Source organism: Octopus bimaculoides, chromosome 21 (genome assembly GCF_046866305.1).
Source record: "Octopus bimaculoides isolate indiv1 chromosome 21, ASM4686630v1, whole genome shotgun sequence".
In the NCBI taxonomy this organism is placed as follows: Eukaryota; Metazoa; Mollusca; class Cephalopoda; order Octopoda; family Octopodidae; genus Octopus; species Octopus bimaculoides.
Genome location: NC_142948.1, coordinates 18,595,755 through 18,619,979, shown reverse-complemented (window position 1 = coordinate 18,619,979; position 24,225 = coordinate 18,595,755). Strand labels below are relative to the sequence as shown.

General features: G+C 36.7%; 1 protein-coding gene across 7 annotated transcripts in view; it reads left to right on the top strand.

Annotated features, from left to right (window-relative positions):
- Positions 1-24,225, top strand: part of LOC106869944 (annexin-B12) — a 214,203-nt gene that overhangs the window by 172,630 nt on the left and 17,348 nt on the right. For all 7 annotated transcript variants that reach the window (XM_089338826.1, XM_089338823.1, XM_089338824.1 and 4 more), the window contains 5 exons: positions 7,648-7,738; positions 9,755-9,834; positions 13,814-14,026; positions 19,120-19,195; positions 19,745-19,857. In XM_089338826.1, coding sequence (XP_089194952.1) covers positions 7,648-7,738; positions 9,755-9,834; positions 13,814-14,026; positions 19,120-19,195; positions 19,745-19,857 — 573 coding nt within the window. The remainder of the gene's footprint in view (positions 1-7,647; positions 7,739-9,754; positions 9,835-13,813; positions 14,027-19,119; positions 19,196-19,744; positions 19,858-24,225) is intronic.

The following is a 24,225-nucleotide window of genomic DNA, read 5'->3' as shown; positions in this document are numbered from 1 at the left end:
ATATATATATATATATACTTTCATACATATATATATACACACATACACATACTTAAATGTACATACATACATACATACATACATACATACGTACATATAGGCACACTTTTGTTATGTTATATTCCATTAGGAATGTGGTAAAGTACATGTATAGAGCTCGTCCACCTTCACAATTATCCAGTACTATCAGTAGTATTATTATATACTTCAAAGTTTAAGTTTGGGCATTCGTCATGTGCAAATGTAAAATTGAAGAAATTGGAGTCAAGAAGAAGGAGTACGGTTGGACATTTATTTATTATTTGCTACAATTGTTTCAATGCAGTGCATTTCTCCAAGAATACAGGTATTTGATTATGTAATTGTTTGTTTGCATAATGAGATCTAGTTGTGTTTCCTCAGTTGATATATGAGTGTTGTTTCTGTTAGTTTAAAATCATTGACCTCAGAGTCATCTTCTCTGTTCGTCATGGTTTGAATTTAGTAGCAGCTGATAGAGCCATGGTGTTTGCTGTGAGAGCATGCCTGTTGGACTGTTTGTTTGACAGATGTACCCTTGCGCATTCTTTTGAGGGAATTTGACTGAATTTGACTGCAGAAGTTCTTCCGATGGACTCTATTTGTTCTTCTGGTAGGTAGGCCTAATTCTTGCCCTTGTTTATGCTCACCACCCGGCTTTTAGCTACCTCTAGTAAAGTCCACTCTGTTGTAAAGATTTGGACCAAATCACTGATCTGGGTTTAAGTTGGTATCTTGGTTTCCTAATCTAGTGACGCACAAGTTGGAACCTGCTGCTTTTCCTTTGATTAAGCCACAAGAATGTATTCATTAAATACTACATGTTTATAAGCTGTTATAAGGTAGTTTCTTTTAGTCTTTCTTTAACTTGTTTCATTTTGACTGCAGCCATGCTGGAGCATCATCTTAAAGAGTTTTCAGTTGAAGTAATCGATCCTAGGACTTATTCTTTGTAAGCCTAGTACTTATTCTATTGGTGTCTTTTACTGAACTGCTAAGTTATGAGGATGTAAACACACCAACATCAGTTGTCAAGTGATGATGGGTGGGGACAAACAGACACAAAGACACACACATAAATATATATATATATATATATATATATATATATATATATATATATATATATATATATATATATATGTATGTAAAAATATGTGACAATTATTCAGTAGCCATGATAAAACTCCAAGTTTCGGATGCCGGGGCGGAAACCCACACCGCCATCTCTTCAGCTATCTGGCCATTGAAAATTGCTATGGAGATGAGCATTAAACAAAGGGAAATTACTGTGTGGTTGACCGTTATTAAGACAAAAGAGCTATTAGAATGACTGCTAAGTGAGGGGAGGGATTAAAGGTAAGGGAGTAAAAATGTCCATAGTATTCCCTTTGTTTGACGGTCATTTTCATAGCAATTTTCAATGGCCAGATAACTGAAGAGATGGCAGCATGGGTTTCCACCCCGGCATCCGAAACTTGGAGTTTTATCATGGCTACTGAATAATTGTCACATATTTTTACAGATAAATTCCTCTATTTACATAATATCGAGGTCTCTTTCTTTCTTTTGTTGTCCTTTCTATCAAAATATATATATTTAAATTTGAAAGTAAATTAGCATTATTTAATATTAATTTATTTTCATTTTTTTTTTCTTTTTTTACCCTGGAAATTATATTTAACGATTCTTTAAAATATATAATGTGTTCACCTTAATATATACATTAAATACTAGAGGGGATACCCGGAAATGTAAGAGGAAATATTTTAACACCTTTATGCATTTTCTTCCCATAATTTGAACAGTTTAAGTATTAAAATACATGTATAAAAATACATATATATATATACATTCTTTGATAATAATAATAAGAATATGTTTAAAACAGTTTAAAAGAGAGTATTCAACAAAAAGTGTTTGGTAGTATATATATATACCCAGAAGGAGATATATTTATTTAAGAATTTAACATGTTTTCTCTCTTGTGTGTAGCAAGGGAATGTTTGCTATTTTAAAGGAACAGTGTGGGAGGCTGGTTGGAGTGGGAAGAAGGAAGAGCAATGTAGAATTAAAAGGATTCTTATGTTTCTGGGCTAGTCTGTCATGGTTCAGTGGTTTTTAAGACTGGTCTAGGAGGTCAGAATGTCTTTGTGCATGCCTGTGTGTGTATGTGTGTATATACATGTGTTTGTGTCTCAATCTTAGTATCATGAGTGCAACACACTAAAAATGTGCATCCACACAATCACACAGACACATACACAAACACACATGTACATGGGTATAAATATACACAAGTATACACCCTTATATATATATATATATATATATATATATATATATATATATATATATATATGTAGTGAAACTACCTATCGTCACTAGATACAAAACTGCTATCGCCATTCTTCTCATTTAAATATAAATAAACGCGCGAGCGTAGTGGAAAACACCAGCCTTGTCATCACGTGACTGATTATTATTTGAAGCGGCAAATTCTTCGAACCTTTCCCGCCAGAATGCAAACTGACCAATCACGGCCCCTAATAAGGTCACGTGATAGAGTATTAAACTGAAGCCATCGGGAGCCGATAGTTTGTTATAAATAGCTTTAACTCGGCGGCCAAATTTGTCTCGGTCCAGTTTCTCTTTGAGATCTGTTCCGTGTACCACACGACAGCAGCAGCGACCACTTCAACAGCTTCGTCCAGCCAACGATGACCACCGCCGTCGCCACATCAGCAACAAGAGTCTACGACTACTATCCAGCACCATCGTCATGACCAACACGATTACTACCAAGCATCAATCTCCACCAGCTTCAACACGACTTTCTATGTACACCAAACTAAACCACCGCGGCACACATCTCTCTCTTCGATTCTGTTAGGTGACTTAGCTTCACCACGATAATAAACAGACGAGATTTCAGCCTGCGATAAATGTCTGTCCTCAAGGCCCTGGCATTGAAGCCAAAACACAACTAGTGATAAGCTCTGCCAAACGACGAACATCTGTATAACAAGAATCACAGCCCGGCATCGATGCCACGACATCACAACTAGTGATCAGCTCTGCCACACTCAGCCTCCTCACTTTCACATACAGAACTTTTCCTATAGTGTACTAAAGAACTGGTATAATTGCTCACGTGTTATTGACTCTCTTTCTATCTGCTGTAATATTTCACATACACACATGTATCACTCACATACACACTTTTCTTTGTATGACGGCCTGTCTTTGAGACGATTGCGCTGGTATGGACATGTGGTGAGAATGGATGAGGATAGCTGCGTGAAAAAGTGCCACACCCTAACAGTTGAGGGAACCCGTGGAAGAGGTAGGCCCAGGAAGACCTGGGCTGAGGTGGTGAGGCAAGACCTTCGTACATTGGGCCTCACCGAGGTGATGACTACTGACCGAGACCTTTGGAAATGTGCTGTGCGTGAGAAGACCCGGCAAGCCAAGTAAGATCGTTGCCAGTGCCCCTGGACTGGTTCTTGTGCGGGTGGCACATGAGATGCACCATTTTGAGCATGGCCGTTGCCAGTACCGCCTGACTGGCTCCCATAGGATTTTCGAGCGAGATCGTTGCCAGTGCCCCTGGACTGGCTTGTGCGGGTGGCACATAAAAGACACCATTTCGAGCGTGGCCGTTTTCGTGCGGGTGACACGTAAAAGCACCCACTACACTCTCTGAGTGGTTGGCGTTAGGAAGGGCATCCAGCTGTAGAAACTCTGCCAAATTAGATTGGAGCCTGGTGTTGCCATCCGGTTTCACCAGTCCTCAGTCAAATCGTCCAACCCATGCCAGCATGGAAAGCGGACGTTAAACGTTGATGATGATGATGATGATGATGTCGCTTTCACACTCACACACAGACATACATCCTTAACGCTATAATAAATATCTCTGTTATTCATCTAATACGGTTGTGGTCTTTCAGTACTGGTCGTCTATGTTATCGTCGCATAACATATCATGTATATCATCATTGATATATAATATTTGTGTGTTTGACCATGTGACACGTTTAAATAAAAGGAGTCCTCTGTTTTTCCATTCGTCACCATTTCTCCTTTTGTGGGTTCACACGGTCGTTCCTTGCATATACATATATAATTAAAAATACATATATACACACAAATACATACATGTATACACATGCATTATTATGATTGACCGTTGACTGAACACTATTCAATTTTTTTTCTCCGTGTTTTTCTCCTTGTCTCCGTATTCTTTCTGTTGAAGAGCGTAGCATGTATTCTCATTTCAAGAAGGTCTTCTTTTCGCTTCTCCTCAGCTCTTTGGTTAAACTCTTCCTTGTCCATCATTTCATCTGCATTTCCACCCATATCATTTGCGGCATATTGCAGCAGGTCTTCATCACTAATTATCAAATACTCAGTAAGCATTCTCCTTTCTCTCCTTATACAATGGTCTATACTAATTAGTCCTTTTCCACCATTCTTTCTTTTCATATACAGTCTGTTTACGTTTGCTTTAGGATGTAGCACTCCATGCAGCATCATCAACTTTCTTGTACTTCTATTCAGAATTGATATTTCCTCCTTAGTCCATTTGAGGATGGACGAACTATATCTGACCACTACAACTACCCAGATATTCCTTGCGGTAATCAAAGTTTTGGCATTCAGGTTGGATTTCAACACCATTTTCACCCTTTTTTGAAACACCTCGCTGACCTTGACTTCCACTTCTCTGTGTAGAATGTCACCCAGCTCCAAAATCCCTAAATACCTGTACCCACTACTGCCGGGTTTACCCATGGTCTCTCCTGATGGTAATGCAATCCTCTGCAGGTTGCTTTCTTCCTTCTTTTCATATTAAATACTGAGCATTTGGTAATCCCAAATTCCATACCAATGTCCCTACTACACTTCTGAACTGTTTTGGTTTTGGAATCTTTCTGTTTTTCAGATTTCCCAAACAATTTCAGGCCATCCATAAACAGAAGATAGTTCAATGAGGGGCCTTTATTCCCACATCGGTAACCCATCTTAACTTTCCTAAGTGTCATTATTATGGTTATTAGTGCAGTTACAAACAGTAATGAAGAAGACATGTCACCTTGGAAGATACCCCCTTTTAATATTAACTTCTCGAAGGAATACATTACTTGAGAACAATTTAGTTTTCCTCTCTTCCATGTTATGCATGAGAAAATTTGTGATGTTGTCAACAACACCAAACATCTGCAGGCATCATATCATATGTTTGTATGATGTTTTTTACAATGGCTCAAAACTGTTTTGTCAATGACTAGCTGATCCTTGGTACCCTGAGAACTCTTCCTCCATCCTTTTTTGTTTCCTTGGTAGTATTTTGTCCTGTGCCAGGAAAGTGTATGTCTTTGCCGCACTTATTCCAGTGAGTATCTTCCAGATTATGTTTAGGCATGCTATGGGATGGTAGTTTCCCACAATATTCCCCTTTCTTCTATCTTTCATTACAAATGTTGTCCTCCCAGTCACCATCCATGCAGGGATTGTACCTTTCTGGATAAACTCATTCAATTGGGCTGCTAGTCTTTCATGCACCGCGTGGCATCTCTTCAGCCAGAAACCATGAATCCCATCCAATCCGGGGGCTTTCAAGTTAGGCACTTTACCCACTTGTTCTTTCACATCACTTGTGCTTATAATATTCCTTTGTTTCTTTCCTCCTTGTAGTTCTGTCTTGATAGTTCCTATCCATATCGCATTCCTTTTATGCACCACATTGTTTCCCCATAATCCACTCCAGAACTCCTTAGCTTGATTTGCATCAGGAGCAATATTTTTTCCATTGTCTCCTACAGTTAGGAAGAATTGCTTTGAGTTATTTTTGAATAATCTGTTCTCCTCGAACAGCTTATTTCTGTTTACAAATCTTCTGATTTTTGCCATGATCTTCTGTTTTAACTGCTCTATTACTGCATCAGACCCGTTATTCCGTATTTTATATCTCTTCTCTAATTTTTCTCGGTCAGTCTTTTTCCCATTTTTCCAGTTTCCTCTTAACCATTGCTCAATTTTCCCCAGATCTTGCCTTGCCCACATTATGCCTCTTTCAATGCGTTGTTTCCACCACGGTTCTTTTGCTCCACCATTTTTTGTTCTCTGTAGTTATAATTTCTCCTCAACAAGTAGCACAATAGCTCGGAGAAGATTCCTTGTTTGTGTTATGTCCTCCATACCTTCCTGGCACTTGTGCCAGTGGCACGTGAAAAGACATTCGAGCGAGTTCGTTGCCAGTGCCGCTGGACTGGCTCCTGTGCAGGTGGCATGTAAAATACACCATTTTGAGCGTGGCCGTTGCCAGTACCCCCTAACTGGCCTTCGTGCCGGTGGCACGTAAAAGCACCCACTACACTCTCAGAGTGGTTGGCGTTAGGAAGGGCATCCAGCTGTAGAAACTCTGCCAAATCAGATTGGAGCCTAGTGTAGCCATCTGGTTCGCCAGTCCTCAGTCAAATCGTCCAACCCATGCTATCATGGAAAGCGGACATTAAACGATGATGATGATGAATATATATACACAAACACACACGATGTGTTTCTTTCAGTTTCCAAAACCACTCAACGCTTTGGTCTGCCTGAGGCTGTAGTAGAAGACGTTTGCCCAAGGTTCCACACAGTGGAACGGAACCCAGAACCATGTGGTTGAGAAGCAAGCTTCTTATTACACAGCTACACCATTGTATAAGATTTTCTGATATTAGCTTTTAAATAAAAGTTTGCACAAGCATACACACATTTTTGCATCCAAATCTGTGTTTCTAATTGTGTTTGTGTGTTTCAGATTACTGATTGCATGCTAATGCTAATATAGTCCTAGTATTGTGTGACATATTTACATTCCACTTTAAAATTTGATAGTTGATTTTATAAAGAGCATCCAATTGCAAGAATATTTGCTCCATTGAAATCTTGCTCATCCAAACCATATGGTTCCAGGTTCACTCCTATTGCATGGCACTTTGGGCAAGCGTCTTCCACTGTCTAACCAAAGCATTGTCAGTGGATTTGGTTGATGAAAACTGAAAGAAGCCTGTCGTATCATCATCATCATTTAACATTTGTTGTCCATGCTGGCATGGGTTGGATAGTTTGACCAGGGCAGGTAAGCTGAGGGGCTTCACCAGACTCCAGTTTGATTTGGCATGGTTTCACTGGCTGGATGCCCTTCCTAACGCCAACCACTCCGAGAGTGTAATAGGTGCTTTTATGTGCCACCAGCACAGGCGCCAGTTATTGTGTGACATCAGAGTTGCGTGATATATATACCTATATGTATTTGTGTTTGTGTCTGTGTTTGTCCTCCACCACCGCTTGCCAACCGGTGCTGATGTGTTTACATCCTCGTAACTTAGCAGTTCGGTAAAAGCAAATGATAGAATAAGTACTTGGCTTTAAGAAAATAATACTGTGGGCTTTTTGTCCGACTAAAAATTCTGCAAGGCGTTGCACCAGCATGGTCACTTCCTGTAAAACATTAAAAGCGTGTGTGTGTATGTAGTGTCTTTAAAGAATTGACTATGTTATAATGTCCATACTCACCATTTTTATATATCCAATGTTTGATTGATTATACTGTTGTTGTTATTGTATTTGTAGGGTATTGGAACAAAAGAATCTGTTCTGACAGAAATACTCTGCACAAGAACCAATGCTGAGATTCGAGAAATCCAGGAAATTTATAAACACTGTATGTTTTCTTAGTTACTTATTCATTTGAGTATTTATATATTTTGTTTTGTAGTGGAATGAACACCTCTAAAAACATTTATACCGATATGCCCCCCCACCCATCCACCTTTTAATTCCTGCACTTAAAAGTGGATGAAAAAATTCTTCATTACAGATATTGTTGTTTGCTTCTGACTAGAACACAGTAACATTTCAATTTTGTTAGTGTTAGAGTTGGCTCAGGATGTAAAATTTGAATCAACTTCTCTCTGTTCTTTTTGGTTTCAAATTTGCGCACAAGGTTAACAATTTTGGGATGGGGTGGGGTGGGAACTAAGTTGATCGCATTGCGATCCCAAAAGGATGAAAGGCAAAGTCAATCTCAGTGGAATTTGAACTCAGAACATGAAGATAGACGAAATGCCACTAAGCATTTTGCCTAATGTGGTAACAATTCTGTCAGCTTGCCGTCTTTAACTTCTCTGTTATTTAGTGATACTTTTGATATTGGTCATTGTGGCTAAGGCATTAACCAAACAAGTTGATACATGTAAATCCTGCTACTAAAAACAAGATGATCTTCTGAGAGAATCCTTAAGTCAACCATTTATCTCAAGGTTATCATTTATAATTTGAACTAACTACAAATACAAGAAGAATAGATGCAAATGATGGAGCATACTAGAACACCAACAGAAGTTAACATTGTGGGTATCATCTCTATTTGGAACCAAAGAGAAAATGCTACAGGATGACCAATCAGAATGCTTAGTAATAATCCGCAGAGCTAAACAATTACCTATCAATATAACCTTATTGTTAATGTTCTATTTGTGATTATTCCAGTTATTTCATGCTAGTTTACTTAATGTTAGTTTTCGGACTTGACATAGGTGTGGTATCTGACTATGGAAAATTCTTGTGGTTAAAGAATATAAGGGAAGATATGGTGAGATCAAATCTCATGGTGTAAGTACTCCACAAATGAAATACCATACTATGGATAAGTGAAATCCATTCTAAAATCCAACTGGTTTGTCATATCTTTTTTGTTAGACAGCTGTAACCAAGATGCATTTCACCATGCTGCACTAATAATCTGTACCCATTCCCTCCATTAACTTTGGTGTGTCTTCAATTTTATGTTGCATGTCTTGACCAATTACATCAATGTAGCTGAGTGGCCTTCATCTCCTTAATAAAGGAAACAGAAATCTTCAGTATATAATATCTAATATGGCTTGGTGTTCAGCATGATAGCAGTGACTTGCAAAGCAATTACTGCATTGAGCAATAATTATAGAGATACTTGAATGCTAGATGTTTTGCAGCTTGTTAAAGGCAGACTTACATGCAGGCTTGCCCTTTGAATATCAGGAAGTATATCTTGTCAGTGACAAAAGAGCTGATATACTTGCAGTCACTGGCCTTTTGAGTTGTGTGCCATCTTTAGAATAAATTGGCAGGTGGCTTTCATCCTCATTAATGATTATCTTACTCAGCCTTCATTGCATTGAGAAAGAATCTGGTCTTGATTGCAGCAGTCTTAAGCTATATTAACAAGTCATGCATATCATACATTTGATGAGATGTGAAGGCAATATCATCAGCATATGCTCTACTGGTGTCATGATTGCTTTTGCTTCACGGTGAGGCTATTGTCTTGGACAGGGGAATCAAGACTTTGACTATGGATGTAACCACTCATAACCACACAGATAAATGTAATTAGAGGGTTTCCTTGAAGGATTCTTTCCAATGTTGGAAACACTTAAGGAGTAGATATCATAACTTGCATTAAATAAAAGACCTGTTCAAGATTTATAGTACATAAATATGCCACAGAAACCAAAGTAAAGCACTATGGCTTTGGACATCTCTAGTTTGTGGAAGGATTACTGTATTAAGCTGATTAATTGTGGAAGATGAAACTGAGATGAAACTTTGACCACCATTTTAGGTAAAATGCGGAATTTAGCTGTGACGTGTTTAACATGACTTCTGTTGATTTATTACCTTTTGAATTTCTCTGCAGCATTTAATCGGAATCTGGAAAAGGATATTATGTCTGACACAAGTGGATATTTTAAACGTTTGCTTGTTTCATGCTGTCAGGTAAGTGGAAAATTTTTAATATTTGAGAAAATCGTTGAAGGTAAATAGTTGATTATTAAGTACCAGATTAGAAACTGTATATCCTAGTTTTTACAATAGGTGCATCATATCCCTGTTTGTTGTAAGGGGCAACCAAAAGGAAGGGCATCCAGCCATAAAGTACTACCTCTAACCCATACCAACATGGAAATGTGATCCTCTATTTGGAATTAATCTGGTCATATGCTTCTTATATTGATTGAAGGCAAACAACATATATGGTTAATATGAATCATCAAGCTACTTCTTTGCACCTTCAGCTGTTAAAGTTTGTGTTTAAAGGCTATACCCTGGTGGCTTTTTCAGTTATTTTAAAGAAGTTACATACAATCAATCATAAGACCAAACTTACAAAATTAAAAAAATGTTGTTGGTTTTATCAAAAGGCTATAAAAGTAAAAGTATATAAAAGTTATAAACTATAAAAATGCTACAAAAAAAAAAAAAACCCCAGGAACATCTTTGTTTATCAGTTCAAATATGTAAATTCTATTAATGTTAAAACTAAAAGATTTTACTTAACAAGTGACTATTTCAAAAGAAATAAACTCGTATTCTTCTTTTTTGAGAATAAAGCATTATTAGAATTAAAGAATTAAGTGAATATGAAATTTGAATTTATTATAATAGATAAGAAATTTTAATTTATAAAGAAACATTGCATGTATTGAACAGGGATTAAATAAAACATCTACTTCCAAAATTCAGTAATATTTTCCTCTTGGAAACACAATTTACTAATATTTTATTCTTAGAATCAGACTTAAGGAATTCTTTGAAGGAGAAACTTCTATCAGATCCTTTTTCATAGAAGCCCTTAAATCTGAGGTGCTTATTTTCAAAATGATATTCATGAAATTAGTCAAACTAGTATCTATGAAGTTGGAAATTTTAATGCATTATATCACAATATATATTTTGTTGGTGTCAAGATCGGTACACTTTTACAGATTACACTTCCAGTAATCTTATAATTACTTCCAACACACCCTTCTCTAGATAGAACACAGTGTTCTGAATATCTTAACTCAGTCAGCGATCGGGAACTGATAATCTCATCTTTCTGGAATGCTGCTCTCAATGGGCTAACATTCATTCCAAGATGAAGGTTTATACGGCCTTGTATGGATATTTAAATAAAAGCAGCAGTTTCCAAATGTATTTTGGTGTCGAACCTGTAACATGGTTTTTAGAAAATCATGGAAACTGTATTTTACAGAAACCCACCAGAGGTAGAATTTATTTTTATAAAAAAAAAAAAATTATTTTGAAATTGGTGAAAACCAGTTTTATAAAATAATTTTTTGCTAAATTCTTTTAAAAACACCTTTTCTCTCTGAATCGTAGAATTTTTTATAGAACTCTGAGCAACCATGACTCAAGAAGTTGAGGGCTACAAACCTTTTCATAGAAATTGTTGGATGCTCTGATGTGCATTACTTTTTCTTTGTTAGTTTTAGGTGGATCAGTACCTGTAACCATTTTTGGCTCTCTTGAACTGATGGACCTACTGAGTGGAGTTAATTTTTCAATTTAAATGGCTATGGGCTGATGGTTAGATGGCGAATATAGGCAAAGAGAGGACTTCAGTTTTTCAATACTGTGTATATAGAACCAAGGAAAGCGTTAAGGGAATTGCAATAAGAGACAGCAGGAATGGTGGAAGGACGGAAGGTAGTTGTTGGTTACGGTGTGGCATTTAATGCATGAACTTCAAAGGATCAGGAGTCATTGTAAAGATGTGTATATGTCTCTGTGGGATCTTTGCAGTCAAGCAGCTGAAAGTTACCAAAATATACTTTTATATAACATTATAAAAACTGAAATATATAAATATTCATCATTTATAGCCAATAAACACTCCAGCCTTGAGCAGCTATTTACTCACTACAAGATTGAACAATGTAGTATTGCTCTCCGTATACATTGTTACACCTCCTTCCATCACAAACATCCCTAAACCACATTCAGAAGTAATCAACTAGCTTGGTCAATCCACCCTCCTTTACAGAATATTGCCCCTTCAGCATATAGTCTACTCCCTTTCAGTATATTTGTTTCTTGAATCTTCCTTAATATCAACTCAACTTCTCATAATTTACTGTTGCACTTACTTATTGCAGCTACTTTTCTCATTCTTACATGTACTTAATTTCTCTGTATTTTTCTCTCCTTATTCCTATCTATAAAACCCCACATGAAACACAATATGCAATCCATTATTTCAATGATTAACACTTTCATACCCCCATTTTAAAATACACCCAACCTTCCATTTTACTTCTCCTCAAACATTGCACTATTGTGTTATCAACACAACTAAAATTTTCACATATTTTATGTTATACTCACAATCTCTGATTATATTTCATAAAAACTGCTTGTCAGTAACATATCTATAACTACATCTCAAAGGCTAAGATTCCTCTTCAAGACTAGTGGCTAATCTGCTACTTAGCACAACTATAACCCACATTACATTATTGCTCACATATTTGGAACTGAACAAATGCTATACACACAAAACCATTTTAAATTGCATCCAGTTGATTAACTCAACATCCTATTGAAAATTTTCTAAGTCAAAAGCCCAATGGTTTTGCTACAGAACAGAAATTAATGATTGAAGAAGGGATTAGGAATTTCTCCCTATTTTAGTTCCTCACTTTCTTCAAAATGAATGTAAACAAGGCTATTATTATTGTTGTGATATGTGTTTCATGAGTAATTAACTAATGCAGTCCTTTGTGTATTGTGTCATACAGGAGGAGTGGAGGCGCAATGGCCCAGTGGTTAGGACAGCGGACTCGCGGTCATAGGATCGCAGTTTCGATTCCCAGATCGGGCGTTGTGAGTGTTTATTGAGCGAAAACATCTAAAGCTCCGCGAGGCTCCAGCAGGGGATGGTGGCGAACCCTGCTGTACTCTTTCACCACAACTTTCTCTCACTCTTACTTCCTGTTTCTGTTGTGCCTTTAATTCAAAGGGTCAGCCTTGTCACACTGTGTCATGCTGAATATCCCCAAGAACTACGTTAAGGGTACACGTGTCTGTGGAATGCTCAACCACTTGCACGTTAATATCATGAGCAGGCTGTTCCGTTGATTGGATCAACTGGAACCCTTGACGTCGTAAGCGACAGTGTGCCAACAACAACAACATACAGGAGGTTATGGGTTCATGAATAGCTTCACTCATCTTCACTACGACCACTTGAGTTGTACATAAGTGGTCATAGTGAAGATGAGTGAAGGTATTCATGCTTTATTTTGTCTCTGTCTCTTCAATATTTTCTGTTCCTCTGAACTAACAACTACGACACTACTCAAATGCTCTTCCCTCATAAATACACTAATCTCTTCTTTTGTTATCCTTTGTTTGCCTCCACACCACTAAATTCCATAGCAAACATCCTTTCCTCTTTAATGTAACCTACTGGAACTCCTGTTCAGCTTGCGTATTTTCGGTAAGCATGAACCTAACAAACACTGCAAAGAATCCAGATACTGATCTGCTTCATTTGTCTCTGTAATATAAAAAAATACCTTTAATCTTCTATCATTTTGCTTTGAGAAGACTAGGAATATTTGTTATTGAATTTGAAGAGAATACATCAAGAGAAAAATAAGCAGTTTTGGTTGTTGGGTGGCTTTGCTCAGCTCAGGATTGACAGACATCTGGTGAGGAACAGATATACTCTTGAAAGAAGCATTCAATCAGTATTTCTGGATATGAATATCTCAACTTTCAACTTTCATATGGACTATGTTATCCTTAGATTTAGTTACTAAAACATTTAATCTTCTCATTAAAGATAGTAAGAAGTTTAGGAACTATTTTTCTACTAGAGTAAGAAGCCTTATTATTTATTCAGTATATACTTGATAGTTTTATTAATGTTGGGTATGATATTTTGTCAAAACTGTATTTTATTTTTCAGGCCAATCGTAATGAATTAACTCCTGAGGAAGTGCAACGTGTTGCCACTCAAGGATCATCCTGTGTAATTAATAGACAACTAGCCCAAGAAGATGCTCGGAGACTTTATGATGCTGGTGAAAATAAATTAGGAACTGATGAATCTACCATGATCTCTATACTTGCTATTCGCAATTACTATCAGATGCAAGCTACATTTGAAGAATATGCTAAAGTAAGTTACTTATTAAAGTTTTGGTGTATTCTCATTAATTTTTCTTCAGGTACACTTATATCAAGAGTTATCTGATCAAATATTTTGGAACAGTATACAACAAATACTGGGTATCAGAGAAACCGTGCTCAAATATTTTTGAAAGTTTCAGGGTTTGAGTGACCTTCATCATTTATTAGAGTTTTGGTTGTTTGTTTGTTTTGTTTCCTTGTGTGTATGTATGTGTGTGTGTGTGTGTGTGTGTGTGTGTGTGTACAATTATCAAAAGAAGTATTTATTCAAAAATATTTTGAAAGGAGTTGTTTATTGTAATTGAATGTCAATTAGATTCGTTTAAATTCATACCATTTGTCAACTTGAGTTATTTCCTTTAGTTCACTGCTTTTTTTGAAAATAAAATGTACAGCATTTCATGCTATAATCTAATTCTAACTTGTTAAATGTTCATGATTCCTGATTTAATCTTCACAAGGCTGGTAATAGGACACCCCCCACCCCCCACATTTCTATTGGTTTCAAATATTGACACAAGGCCATTTAGCTTATGAAGAGGAATAACTCAAAAGGTACTTATTTTATCAACCCTGAAAGAATGAATTGATTTCAACTCATAAAGACAGACAAAATACCACTAAGCATTTTTCCCAGCATGCTAATAATCTAAACTGTGCTTTGTTGCAAACCCATTGTGTTTTTTTTTTGTAAAGATACTATTTCAGCGTGTTTAAATGCACCTTTTATAACTTTTTGACTCTGATTCAGCACTTTTTGAATTATTAAGCATGACTGTGTGGTAAGAAGCTTGTTGTCTTCTACTATAGCCTTGGGCTGATCAAAGCCTTGTGAGTGGATTTGGTAGATAGAAACTGAAAGGAGGTCATCATATATATGTGTGTGTGTGTGTGTATATATATATATATATATATATATATATATATATATATATATATATATATATATACAATAATAGAATTCATATTTCCTGACCTGTATCTGCTACCATTGGTTTCATGCGCACATGTCTACAATCATCAGATGAATTGATTTTTATTTGTCCACAAGGGACTAACACAGAGGGGACAAGACAAGAAATCAGGGTGATTCACCTAACGAATGATGAAACTGTTTAAAATTTACGATATATAATTTAACGAATGATAAATATGAAGTGATGGACAGGTATGACCCCACAGACCACAATCCACCACTGAACCTTTTCAGAATCTTTATGTTCTCCCTTAAGATGGTACAACCACTCTCAACATGTATGCCACGTTCTTCCATCTTTTCTCATGTTGCCTGCCACACTACTCCTTTGATGCAAGACTTCCACACAACCTCTTTTGCAATCACAATTACAGTGAAAAAACAGACCGTCCCTTCCCTTTCCAGAGGGAGTAGTGGAACAATCTTTATAATTGACTCGGAAGACAACTGTACTCTTCCTAAATGTGACAGCAGATGTTCAGCATAAATGCACAACTCTGATAGTTTCGGGCATTGCACAATAGCACTCAGAACAGTTTCACTGCTCTGCTCACATCTTGGGCTGGCATGAAGAGCTGTGCCTGGTGAGTTTATCTCCAACTGGTAGGGCTCTTTGGTAGCATTGCCAAGCCAGGGGCTTTTGGAAGTTATCCAAAGGCTCCAGCCCAAATATTCTTTTGAGCAGGTTGGTAAGTTGACTATTGTTGAAGCCCAGGGATTCCCCCCACAATATTGTCACACTTGGCCTCTACTAACCCTGTATAGACTGACCAGGAGAGAAGTGTGACAGCCTGCCATGCTCCCAGCTTAGGTCCATGCTTGATCCAAGGTTCCAATACACTGAAACTAGTGAAACAAGCAATCATTCCAACTTCCTTAGCCATGAAGTAGGGCAACGCTCGACAGTTAGGCAGTGAGTGATTACAGATGTGATAAACACATTTACAACCTCCACCCTCCCTTTCAGGGATAACTACTCTTCATACCAAGTCTGGGCTAGGCGAGTCACTTTCCTCGTAACCTCGCTCCAGTTCTTCTCCATCTGGAGGTCTGGACTGAACCAAGCCTCTTGCATTTTAACTGGACCATCCATCCAACTTCCACAAAGCTGTTGGGCAGCATCGACTTGCCTCTCCAGGTGGGAAGTTGCAAGCCGACTGACTTATCACAGTTAATTTGTGCTCCTGCCACCGCCTCATAATCCTGAATGGCCTAGCCTACCCTCTGTAGGTGTTCCACCTCAGACACGATGATGGTGATGTTGTCCGCATATGCCATAACTGACCTTCCACAACCTAGATCACACAGGATGGTCATTGAGTATCTCACTTATTCTTCCTGGGTCTGCCATCAGTGAATCATTCCCTTGGAACAATGGTCCTATCTTAAATTGTATTGTAGCTGTTTCCTTTGCGAATTTATAGAAAGCTTTGGGATTTGTTTTTATGCTTTCCACAGTGCTTCACTCTCTCTGCTCTTTCCCTTTCATGAGAGTGATCTTACTTTCAATTTCTAGGAGCATGTGTGTTAAGACAGACTTCTCTCTATCACTATCAACTCTTGAAAGTAGTAGTAGTAGTAGTGTGGTGGTGGTGGTGGTGGTGGTATCATTAATTGCTTTAACAAGCAATTTTTTCTTGTGAGAGTATACAAGTTCAATGAAGCCTTATATATATACTTTCATATATAAAAGTGTATAGTATTTATACACAGAGAGGCTACCCTTTACAGGACACCTTACATGCTACAGAGGGCAGCCAAACCCAAACCATGAAAACAACTATTATTTACAGTTAATGCCAAATTCGAGTTTCTCTATTAATGAACAGATAAATTAATTTGTCATCTGTACTTCATCAGTGAGATCACCTAAGACAATGCATAATTATGCATCAAATACGTACTGAAATTTTCTACCCTTATAATTTTCACAGTAAAATTTTCATTATTTCAAAGCTTGGTAAGCAGTTTTGATTTTATTATTTGCTGCTGTCTATATGATTGCGCTTGCACAGTTGATTTGAAAACATAAATGTTTGAGTATGCAGCACACGTGGAATTTTGGTACATATTTGCTACATAATTATGCATTTTTTGTTCTGTTTATGAAGTGTCCCATCCATTATGTCCCAGAGGTGTTCAATAGGGTTCATATCTGGTAACAGGCTTGGCTGTGGAAGTTTTTTAATGCCATTCTTTTCCAACCAATCTCGGATCTTGTTAGCCATGTGACAAGGACCCCATCTTCCATAAATAGTCTTCTTTAATCATTTCAGCACTGGAGAAGATTGGAAGGAGTCCTTTGACACAACAAACATATTTATCTGAGTTTCTGTTTCCATCACATTCCACCAGCTCTGATAGACCATTGCTCCAGATTGCTCCCCAGACCATCATAGAATAGCTGCCTTGTTTCATTGTTGGCAGTAATCTTTCCATGCCAAATTCTTGACCACAGAGTTTCCAGATTCACGCTTGACCACTGTCAGAAAATACAGCAAATCTGGACTCATCAGAGAATATGATAGTATCCCAAAATGCTAGCAGCCATTCCACATCTCACTGGCCCAATCTTTTCTCCAATGCTGGTTGATGAAGTGGCTTCCTTCTTGCTGCTCTGCCATAGTAGCCAAGTTTGTTAAGATACCTGACAGCTGTTCTGGGGCAGACATCAACTTGTTCTGTTGTGTCAGGTCTTGCAATGAGGATTATCCTCCACACTTCACTTAACAAAGCATAAGGTCCTGTCAGAGGGCCCTGGTCAACCTGGGCAAGGTGATGTGGACTCCTTCCCCTCTCTGATGAATAGCACAAACACCCTATTAACTGTAGAAACCAGGATCCCAAAGTTTTCTGCATAATAAATATATATATATATATATATACGTTAATAAATATATATATATATATATATATATATATATATATATATATACACACATTAATAAATATATATAAATAGACATATGCACAGCAGAGTTCAAGGTCAATCTTTGCCAAGTGGCTCGACTCTGTGTGCTTTAGCTTTGTTACTATGGCAACAGTCCGGATACTTATTGATCAGACCTCATTTGTCTCTTCACATTCTGGTTTCAAATCTAGCTGAGGTTAATTTTGGAAAGAGGTTTTGTAAAATAATCTAACAGTTGGTACTCCAGCATTACCACAGCTGAATGGCTGAAATGAGTAAAAGAGTTAAATACTGAATGTGTATGTGTGGGGGAGTTGGTTTAAGTTAACTTTTTAACCCTCCTCCACCAATTCACAAAATGCATGACCTTGTGCTAATGTAAAAACATCATTATTATTGGCAGAGTCAGCAGAGTATTATACAAAATCCTTTGCAGTATCTAATCACAGATCTTTGCATTCCAATTCAAATCCTGCTGAGGTCAACTTTGCTTTCTATCTTTTTGGATAGTAATGATGATGATGGTAAAGCAGCAGCAGTATTCATTGCATTAAATGCACTAACACTAACTTTATTGCACAAGCAAATCTGTTTCCTGAAACATTTCAGCTCTGGTTTTATTTTTCCACAATTAATTCCAGATTACATTATTGAATTTCACCTTCCATTTATTAGATAGATGAGTATCCATGTTGAGGCCTTGTCATTATCTTATTTTATTTATCCAATATGTTCTTTCCCTTTCTTGTCTAATGAAAAAAGTAATAAATTCTTTTGATATTTGGTTACCAAGACTGAATGAGAACCTGTGTGTTGAAACAGATTTTGTTGTATCTTGGGAGGGTTGCTGTGCCAATAGTAAGCACAGACACTGGTTTAATTTCACTTCTTTATTATTCATCACTTTGTGAGCTATTTAACCAACTAATTGATTGTTTGGTTAATCATTCAGCTAGTCAATCAATCAGTCATGTTTGTCAAAGTCCTTTTGTCACTATTCACAACCTTTTCAATGACATTTTCTCTCTACTTCAGGTCAGCTTGTGACCTGGAGCTGTCCTGCAGTAGAGAGGGTTGTGTAAAAAAGTTATGGATAGCAATGAAAATTTATCCTCCAAAGCTATAATCTCATTGCATCTTTTCAACATTTCTGTGTCATATCTAAATGAACCTTTATTAATTCTTCTCTTTCAAGGTATCTGGCAAAGACATCATGGATGCAATAAGATCTGAGACTTCTGGAGACTTAGAATCTGGTCTGAAAGCCATTGGTAAGAACTGTTTTTACTTTTCTGTTCAAAATGTCTGTCTGATTAAGGTGTCTGACTCTATATCACAAATGTTTGATAGGTCAGGGTTGCATATGGTTGTAAGGATAGTTATTATGTTCATTTCATCTACACATGGGTTCAGCTGTTTTGGGATATCTCATAAATATGGTACATTATTCTCCTATCTGTCTTGCTGACAGTATTCTTCAACCTGTAAGGTTGATTGTTTAACTGCAGTAAGGTGGGTCTGCTATGAGACAAAATGTTGTAAGCATTTATCTGCAAATGATTTAATTTGTGAAACCCCTACTTGAGTGCTACCTTGTGTAGAGAGCATTTAATCTATCTTAGAGTGGTTATTGTGACAGCAGTCTGCTATGGTATGAAATGAATCTGTGTCATGTATTAGACTTGTTGCTAATTCTTTCAAATCAAGTCTTATGTGACATTCTATGGATAGAATGCTTTAAAGAAGTTCACCGTGTTTGTTTTCACCATTTTATGAGTCAAGTGCAGATCTTAAAGTCAGTTCTGCATCTTTTGTTTCAGTAATGTGTGCTCGAGACAGACCAGCATATTTTGCATCACAACTACATAAGGCAATCAGTTGCATGGGAACTAAAGATAATGCTCTGATCAGAATTGTTGTCTCTCGTTCTGAGGTAAGTTGACTTTCTTTATGTTTGATAGAATGCTATCTAAATACAACTCAACTCTACACATGACTTTTTTAAACACACACACACACACACACACACACACACACACACACACACACACACACACACACACAGGGTGTCTACTCACAATAACATAGGCACCTAAAACAATTACACTACGCATGATACCCACTAAGTCATAGTTGCTTCTGTGTATATATGTATTATGTATATGGATATGTTTGTTATGTATATATTTGCGTGTATATGTATATATGTTTGTTTTATACATATATATATATATATATATATATATATATGTATATATATATATATATATATACATATATGTTTGTTATGTATATATGCATATATGTTTGTGTATATACATGGCTGGCATGTGAAACAGTGTTTTGAAATATACAAACTTTCCAATCAGTCCAAATATGTACGGCACATATTTGACCTATAATAACTCTATTGTCACTGCAGTTTGACATGGAGAAAAAATTCTCACTTGACACGAAAAGTGTAAAATACCAAAGCCATTTCATAGCACACCCTATGAATTAATATATAAATTTCAAGTTACTTATGCTCTCATCAGTTTTAAATACCTTGGTGAAACAGCTACAAAATGACTGGATGCTTTCACTTCTTTATAAGAAATTGGTAGAAATTGTCCAGTGACTGCATGCTGCAGCCATCAGGCCAGAACAAAAGATGTGGTCTGAATGCAATGTTCATCATTCTGTAGGAGCTCTGAATTTACAACCTAGGTGTGGAGGACCATGGTCTAAAGGTTTATATATTGTCCCACTCATAGCAGAGTTAGTTGGGGAAACAGTTTTGGTAGTAAAGTCCAGTTCCACAGTTTTTCTCTAAGTCCCCCATCCTTGTGGTTACTCCCACTGTCATGGGTTTTATTGGAGCAAGCTCTATGATGTGCTAACATGCAAGTAGTGTCTACCTTTGGTGCATCTCCAGAGTTGTTCACTCTGATCCTTCAGGCAATCACAGCATTATGACTGTCATTCATGTCTAATGTTCTATGAAAATAAGTTTAGCCATTGAGAAATATCACTTTGCTTCAGAACTAGTGGGCATTGATGACAGGAAGGGCTTCTGATCAGAGAAAATCTGTCTCAGTAAACTTCATCTTTCCCATTCAAGCATGGAACAGTGGCTGCTAAAATGATGATGATGATGATGAGATATGTATTTGAGGAACAGCTTTTCTCTTATGTTTGTTTCCTTAAATACTTTCATTAAATATCGTTTTACTTCTTATCTTCTACTCATTTCAGTCATTAGACTATGGCCATACTGGGGCACCACCTTGAAGACTTTTAGTTGAATGAATCAGCTTCACTGCTTATTATTTCTTGTAAAGGCTAGAACCTATTCTATCGATCTCCTTTGCTGACCCACTGTTACAAGGGATGTAAGCATGCCAACACTGGTTGTCAAGCAGTGGTGAGGGGACAAACACAGACAAAAATACACACACACACATATACATCAATATATAAATATACATATATATATATATATATATATATATATATATATATATATATATATAGTTTTAGGGAAAATAACCAATTTTCAAGAACTCATCGATGAAAATCCACTATCACATATAGAAAAATTAATAATTAAAAGCACAATAAATGAGTATAATATAAAGTAAAGTAAATATCATAAGATAAATATAATAAAAAGATTACACGTGTTTCATAACCAATTTTCAAATAGAAAAGAAATTTAAATCGAAAATAAATTCTATTCAAATATATAGCTACTCGTCAGATCGTAAGTAGAACAATAATTAGATATATACCTCAACCAACAATAAGTACCAAATGAATTAATATGAAATACTTATTATATAAAGATAGAAAAATTATTCAAAAAATATCATAATATCAAAATAATAACCATTCAATAATCATCCCTTCATCCATTATAATAAATTGGTTATTTTCCCTAAAACTATATATTTTATATATACTTTATCTATAAGGCTCAATTTAATTTTAATTTTTTATAAATTGATTTTAATTGAGTTTTTTACCTGTAATTTTGGATTTTGTCCCTAATATATATATATATATATATATATATATATATATATATATATACATGATGGGCTTCTTTCATTTTCTGTCTACCAAATCCACTCACAAGGCCTTGATCAGCTTGAGGCTATAGCAGAAGACAATTGCCCAAGGTGTCATGCAGTGAAACAGAACCCAGAACCTTGTGGGTTGGATCAAACTTCTCACTACACAGCCATACCGACACCTATGTTCAAGTTTTATGAAAAGTCTAAAATAAAAAAGATAGAACTCAAACATGGTCGTATATTTAATGAAACTACTGCAGTTGTATTGCCCCCCCCCCCATCCTGATACTGCTCTTCTCTCTTACTACCCAAAACCATCTCACTTGTTATCTGTTAATATTTGTTCTCCACATCCACATTACCTTCCTCCTCCCCAAACCACCAAATTATCTCTTCTCATACATTACACCTGTTTTATTTCTCTACTCCACTTTTGCAGCCTGCCCAAACATATATCTATTTTTCTCTCTCACTCTGTCTCCTTCTTCCCTTGTTAATGGTATTATTACCACCTTACTGCTAGTATCCCTGTAACCTCCCCCCTTCCCACACCCTGTCCCTCACTCCTTACAGATGTTGCCTATTTCCCTCTCCCACTTCCCCTATCCCTTCCTCCCATGTACTCCAGCAAACCCCCATTTACCCCCACCTACTACTCCTACCTGAACACTTCATCATCACTGTCCACTTCCTTGGAGGTACCTCTAATACTTTTTCAATCTCCCTCCTGAAGCAATAGAATGGTAGGGCTCTATGCATAAAACAATAGGCCATGGAGGGGTGCATGAACTAAGCTTGTGTAATAAGTCAGATCTTTGCAGTGTCACTTGTTGCCAGTTGAGACAGTCTTCAGTCATCTTTATCGGAAGTGACATCACAAGATCATTTTTCATCACCTTATTCTAAGGCACCCACCCTCTATCTCTCTTTCACGAGTACCATTCACCTTGAGCACCCATATCTCTATCATCTTCATTTACATCACTTGCCCGTACTTTCACAGTCCTCTCTCCTATGTACTATATATGATTTCTCTTATGCCCATTTTATCTCTCTGTTTGTTTACACTTTGTTCTTATACATTAACATGGCACATCCAACCAAACAAGCTCACTTTATTTCTTTCTAGCTTTGGCATGTTTTTTTTTTGCATTCAGAATCCATGTTTTGCTGCTGTGCAAGAATACACATTACACATAAGCATCATACAATCTGCTCTTGATCTTGAGGTGTTGGTAACAAAGTAATACCTCCCTGAACATTCTATAACTTATTCCAGCCACCACACTTTCAGAACACTCCCTCTCTACTGCTAATTCAGTACTTGTCTAAGTAGTAAAAGTTATATAGATGTCATGTCCAAACCCATAAAAATGTTAAATACTATATAGGCTCTATTTATAATGTTTTAGAAATAGGTCATTGTTAAACAAACATTCATTCATGAATTATAAATTGAAGCAATTGACAAAAGGTATTTATTTCAAGCTGAAATGGAGTATCATGGTTACTGCACTCCTAAATAGAGGTGAACATGAACGTCAACTGTTACATGTATGAATCTATTCACATATTGCAAGCAGGCAATCATCTCTTAAAACAAAAATGGAAATGATTTTGTAACTAGTTGCAATCATATGATCTTCAAAACTTCTCAAATGTTGTAAACATAATAATTACCTAATCTAATAGCACTTGCATATATATATCTTAAAACTATAATTGAGTATATTCTAAATTCTCTATTGCATAATGCGTTTAACAAAAACTTGATCTATCCTGTGCATCCTTGTTATAATTTAGTGACTTGATTACTCATGCAAGTGTGGCTGAGTGGTAAGAAGCTTGCTCTGCAACCACATGGTTCCGGGTTCAGTCCCACTGTGTGGCACCTTGGGCAAGTGTCTTCTACTATAGCTTTGAGCTGACTAAAGCCTTGTGAGTGGATTTGGTCAACGGAAACTGAAAGAAGCCCATATATATATATATATATATATATATATATATAGTTGAAATTTACAGAAAAACAAAAGACAGGTGTATAGACAACAAGCAGGTGTATTAGTTTGATCCTCAGGAAGGTGAGAAAGTCTTTTACGTTTCGAGCCTACACTCTTCAACAGAAAAGAACACAAAGAAATAAACAGAGAGAATAAAAAAAGTTTGGGAGTTAGCAGTCAATCATGGCAACTAGTTGAATAGGAGAGCTAGGAAGAAGGGGAGATAATAAAGAACTGGTGATC